Here is a 6563-nt window from a genome sequence, read left to right as displayed (position 1 = left end):
GAGATAGATAGATAGATATAGATATAAATAAATAAATGTGTGTGTGTGTGTGTGTGCACATATATATATATATATATATACATTCTTTTATTTGTTTCAGTCATTTGACTGCAACTGTGCTGGAGCACCGCCTTTAGTTGAACAAATCGACCCTAGGACTTATTCTTTGTAGGCCTAGTACTTATTCTTTTTGTTTGTTTTTGTTTGTTTGTTATGATATGAAGAAAGGACCTCTAAGATTAGTGAGGAGGTGGGGGAAGAAACTACTACAAAGGGTGCTGTTGTAAGAAGCAGCATAACCATATATGGAACTATCCTTAGACTGCTGATTTAATCAAAATACTTGCAACATAGGGGACTCTGTTTAAGGTAACCAATGGCCCAGTGGTTGTTTAAACCCTTTACCTGTTTAAAGTGTTTTCAAAAGTTTGTCCTTAATGTCCATACTTGTTTACAAACTTTGAGTTAGCTCTTGTTTTATACATTCTGAGTAATATAAACTTACATTTCATGAGCCCTGGATTACTCCGGTGGTTGGAAGCAAATTGGGAATGTGTTACATATATGATGCATGGATTCCAGGGAAATAGTTACTGTGTGTCACATGTAATACACAGAACATGAAAAGGGTTAACCCAGGTACTGGATAAAGTCTGCTACCCAAGAATAAATTCTTCTACATTGTTTTTATCTATCCAGTTTCAGTCACAAGTTTTGGGTTAACTCAAAGTAGTGGCACAGGACACCTAGTCAAAGAGTCACACAGTAGGATTGAGTTTTGGATTACATGATTGCAAAGTGAACTTAATCATACAGCTATGATTGTGACCCTATTTCAGCCTATTTGTGAACATCTCATGTAGAAGCAAGGGTATCAAAGAAGACAGCTGACTTCTCTGACTCACAGAACCTGTGAGGGATTTTTGAAATTCTCTTCTTTCTTTCTTCAAGTAATTAAGTAAAATCTTAACCTGGCAACCCAAGTGAGAGGCTGTTCGCTAAACTAATATGCTGCTGTGGGTGTCACCAGATGACAGACTCTGGTGATGATGTTATTCCATGCTTTCTAATCTATGGCGTTGGCCTTATCATGTTTGAGGTCAAGGCACTGTGACTTCAGGTCTTCCTCAGTTTGTTTTGCCCACATCTTCTTTGGTGCACTGCACTGGATTCTCCAGTGCATGTGGTGTTACCCCCACAGATGTTGGTATGGTAGTCTTCCAGTGCTCGTTCTTCAGATGTAACCAACATTGCTTATAATATATCTGGAAATGGAGAGGCATAGTAAACCCTTCTATAGCTTCTACCAAGGTGTGTTAGTAGTTGTGGTCTGGAAATGTTTTATAGCCTTGAAGTTCTACCACAGAAATGAAGTTATTACTGGTAGGTGGTATAAGGATGCTGGTTATTTGAACCTCTTAGTTGGAATGTTGTCACTTAGGTAATATGTACTTAACAAAATTCTGAAACGTTAGGACAATGATTTATGCATTGAGTTATAAGATAAAATATACAAATATAAATGTAAGATAGAATACATGTTAAAAGAAGACCTTTTGCAAATATCACTGTAAAGTAGTTTGTGTTGAGAAGGACATCTAGCTGTAAAATACTGAAAAGGAATGAACAAATCAAGATAATAAAGGATAAATGGTACTCTTTAGTCTTGATAGAAATAATCTCTCTACTGTTAGCAGCACAATAAACTACTCTTAGGTCATGTTGAAAAGCGTTTTGTGATAGGAGGACATCCAGTGATGGAAGCCATGCCAAATGAACAAAATCAAAACAACAGAAATGGGTGGGTTTTTCTCTGTTGCTGTGAGTGTTTGGTGATGAAGGACCTTGGTGAGTGGTGAGTAGATATTCAGAAACCTGCCCAACCTATCCTAGCATGGGAAAATGGTTATGAATGCATTTTTGATCCTTTTTAGGGATCAGAAGTGCCTATAACATTGATTCCTAAATTTGATTTCTGTTGAATTAAGCCAATATTACACAAAATCGTTGCAGAGTTAGGACACCTTTCCTATTGCAGATAACCTAATGTAGAATAAAATATGGCCTTGATGACACAGTGGAATACCTGGTATAAATTCATTATCAATGAACTTATACTCAAATATTCTGTTTATCAAATGTAATTACATGAAATATCCTCTTTGGAAATTTTCAGGTTAATGAAACACTTGAATACTTGGGACTGCAACTGGTTGTGGAGTTATGGTTCGTCGAAGAAGAACAAGAGTAAGTATTCAAATATTTATGCGTTTATTGTTGCAAAATTGTTCGTTTTTGTATGTCATACATTAAATTCTGGTTATTATTGTAAAACTGCACTTTCAATATTATAAAATAACTACACTAAACCCACTCAGCAAAAAGTTGATTTATAATACAGTCAGAAGGAAAAACATTGAACATATGATTCGATTTTGTGTTTAATGGTATTTAAGTTGAGCCTGACTTGAATTATTTAATTTGTTTCGATAAAAATATCTGAAAATAATTGTGTTTTTTATGCACAAGACAAATTGTAGCTTATCTTGTTAAAAGAAAACAAACGTCTTATCAACAAATATGTGACTGTTAAGATCATGTGACCTAGTGTTTCTCAGGATTAGAGAAGGATAAATAATTTGTTATAAGAAAGCTATTTACTTTTGTTATTTGGGCAATTGATACTGATAGTTTTGCATTTGACCTACTCTCTTTCCTTGTTTGATGTTATAATATTAACAGTTAAGCTTATATTTATTGTGTGACTTGATATTGTTACTATGTAATCCTATCCTACTCTGATATTACTGATACTGATGAGTCAGCTGGTACTATTCCTGTTACAACTTTATTGAGTAGGTTTAATAGCTTTAATCAATTCTGATAAAGAGAAGAATGTCATGCTGTAGACTAAATTAGACTCCTTTGCAAACTGAATCTGTGACTTGGTTGCTACTTGTGGTCAAAATCACTTCACTTACACTGATGATATAATTGGAGAGGCATCAATATTATAACTGATCATTTCTGTATGAAAGGTATTGTGCTAGTAAGAAAGCAATTCTGAGCAAACAGACAAACAACACAGGTGTAGATGGTTAAATATTTAGCAGTGACACTCAACCTTAGCATACTGTGTACATTTTACTGGTTGATCACATACTCCAGTACACTCCAGATGTTATGAATACTGACTCTTTGATCACATATTCCAGTATAACACAATTACTTTATACAGAGTGAGAACCCTGTCATCTTAGTAACTAAGTGTTGTATCAACTACATCTCCACTGTTGTTTCCATCAAAGTAACATTTGTTGGTTTTGTTTTGTTATGTGTTCTAAGGTTTGATGGTCTTGATTTTGATAAACATATCTTTCTTTTGTTGTTGGGTAGTAGTCTTAATGCTTTTAATAGTGAGGTTCAAGTATTTGAAAGAGTATATTTGATTGATAGATTGTTAGATTGATCTTGTAGATTCAAAAAGAATTGTTGTACCAAGCAGGATTCAAATAAGGAACTTTAATTCTAAGCTAAATGTAGTAATACCCTTATTCATTAAGCCAGAGGTTCCCAACACTGGGCAGTGGAACATTTGATACTGGGCTTAACAGAAAGAATAAATTTAAAAATCCTATTTCTATTTCATTGACTATTGCAGTCTGCAGAGTGTTTTTGCAGTATGGATGTATTATATATATATATATATATAATATAATATAATATAAATTCATTGTATATGTAATGATTAAATTATATATTATGCACTTCTTTGTGTTTTGTTATATGTGTGATCCTCCAGTCCATGGAAAAATTGTCTTGCTTGAAACCGGTCTGTTTGGAGGCTGCTGCATTAAGCTACTGGCATAAGAACTAGTAATGTTTCAATTTTAGGTTAATTTTAGGTTATTTCAATCTACTTTTTAATAATAGCATGCATATTGAACTAATGTTAGTGCTGTGCTTACTGATTTTGTAGAGCTCACTGCTGATGTAGCTCACTGTTACTGTCAGTAAATTCACTGCTCCATGTAGCTGTCATTGCTGAAAAGTAAATACAAATGACCTAGAATTAGATCAGAGATTTTGTAGATAAGGACATTACTACATTTATTTAGTTCAGAAATTAATATTTCTGGATTGAATCCAGGAATATGACATCTGATGATGATCATAATTTGTGCTGACTGTAATGGTGTGAAGGAATAAATATTGTAAATACACTCTTTGAAGTTGAGGCTAATTTCTGTATTTGTAAATTAAATGTGTTTCATTTTTCATGAAATAGTAATAGAGCAAGCAGATGGCAGACCAATTATCAAAGACATTACAGTTGTTATTTCTAGTTGGTCCAGTAGACGTATAGAGCTTTCATGACCCATGCCCAATAAAATGGTAACAGTTGTCAAAATCTGTTTCCATAAGTTTTTTTTTGATAATATGATTTATTTATTTAATATAATTAAATATTAAAAATAATTTCACTTGAAGATGAAGCAATATATATCAGGGAAAAACAAGATAGCTATGTCAATATTGATTACCTTTTTTACTTTATACTTGTATATATGGCTAATATTCTCTATTAGTTATTTTGCATGTGATTAATAATGCTTCATTAATTAACTTTTTGTTTTCTAGTTAATAAGCAACAAATCGTTTTGAGTTTTCTATATGGTGAAAGCATTTCTAGTTTACTTGCTTTAAATAAATACACACACATACATGCATATATATATATATATAGGTTCAGTCATGACAGTGCAGTAAGAAGTTTGCTTCCCAACCACATGGTTTTGGGTTCAGTCCCTCTGCATAGCACCTTGAGCAAGTGTTTTCTACCATTGTCCCAGGCTGACCAAAAAAGCTCGTCATATACTTTCTTTTATTCTTTTATTTGTTTCAGTCATTTGACTGTGGCTATGCTGGAGCACCGTCTTTAGTTGAACAAATCGACCCCAGGACTTATTCTTTGTAAGCCTAGTATTTATTTTATAGTCCCTTTTGCCGAACCGCTAAGTTACAAGGACGTAAACACACCAACATCGGTTATCAAGCGATGAAGTGGAGGCAGGCAGGGACAATCACAGACACACAAATACATACACACACAAACACACACACACACATACATATACGACAGGCTTCTTTGAGTTTCTGTCTACCAAATCCACTCACAAGGCTTTGGTTGGCTTGAGGCTATAGTAGAAGACACTTGCCCAAGGTGCCACACAGTGGCACGGAACCCGGAACTATGTGGTTGGTAAGCAAGCTGCTTACCACACAGCTGCTCCTGCACCTATGATATTTATATATATGTATATGTTACTCTCTCCTTGCCTTGGCATCACATGATAGTTGTAAATGATTATCACCATCATACAAGCAGTGTCCTTTATTTCCAATATTCTATGACAACATGTCTGGTCATGCGAAGTATTACTTTGCTCGGAAACAAGTGAAGGTTAGAAGCAGGAAGAGCATCCAACTGTAGAAAATTTACATGAAAAGTTGGATGCTACATACACACAAACACATACACACTCTGTAAATCTCTCTCTCTCAATACTACTCTTTGTCTGTTTAACCCTTTCAAAGCATAGAACTTTTGCTAATGCAGTCTCATATATGTTAACTTCCCTTTTACTCTATAAGTCCAGTGTTATATAATTATGAAGTGGAAAATACCAACATTAAAATTTGACTTGATTATTGATAGTTTCGTGTAGTTTCTCAGTGGGCTAGCTGAATCGTTAACATGCCAGGCAAAATGCTTAGCAGCATTTTGTATGTCTTTACATTCTGAGTTCAAATTCTGCCAAGGTCAACTTAAGTCTTTCATCCTTTATTTTGGCAGGGAGTGGTGTCGATGCAACCGACTTACTCCTCCCCCAAAATTACTAGCGTTGTGCCAAAATCTGAAACCTATATTTTGGGCAGCTACAAAGCTGCATCTTAATTTGGGTACACTGGTTGAGACAATTAATACCAAAAACAAAAAAAAAAAATTTTTTAAATTAAATTAAGATACATACAAAACAAAAGTTACTCATTACTTTAGGACTTTCAAATTAAGAAAGAGTTAAACACTTAAAGCAACATTCTATATAGTTGATTATCAATTTCTTTTTTCCAGTTATCGTATATATTCAATTGAGAGGTGAGATGCTGTAAATCAAATTTCTATTGATTTTTATTTCAAAACCTTTTCCTTATCATCCCCCATGTTTTCCATATTGACGAAATGTCACCTCTAGAAAATAAAACTGCATCGATATATATATATATATACATACACACACATATATATATATATATATGTGTGTGTGTGTATGTTGGATTGATTTTTTTAGTGTTTTATTCATGCCACTGTCTGCTTTTGTTTGAGATGGAGGTTAATTGCAACCAGTCTACAAGCATGTCAAGAAATACTGTTGTTTGTTATGCTGAAGTTTTTGTGCAGTTGTGGTTATTCCTTATGTGTTCTGTTTTTGTTCTTTATTTTGAAACTAATTTTTAATTTATGTGTATATATATATATATATATATATATATATATATAT

At 33.6% G+C, this 6563-nt stretch overlaps 1 protein-coding gene across 1 annotated transcript in view; it reads left to right on the top strand.

The window, feature by feature from the left end:
• Positions 1-6563, top strand: part of LOC106874649 (protein FAM135A) — a 303488-nt gene that overhangs the window by 188898 nt on the left and 108027 nt on the right. The window contains exon 8 of the mRNA XM_052969428.1: positions 2177-2247. Within this exon, the coding sequence (XP_052825388.1) occupies positions 2177-2247 (71 nt within the window). The remainder of the gene's footprint in view (positions 1-2176; positions 2248-6563) is intronic.

Source organism: Octopus bimaculoides, chromosome 7, assembly GCF_001194135.2.
Source record: "Octopus bimaculoides isolate UCB-OBI-ISO-001 chromosome 7, ASM119413v2, whole genome shotgun sequence".
In the NCBI taxonomy this organism is placed as follows: domain Eukaryota; kingdom Metazoa; phylum Mollusca; class Cephalopoda; order Octopoda; family Octopodidae; genus Octopus; species Octopus bimaculoides.
This window is presented reverse-complemented; position numbering and strand designations above follow the sequence as displayed.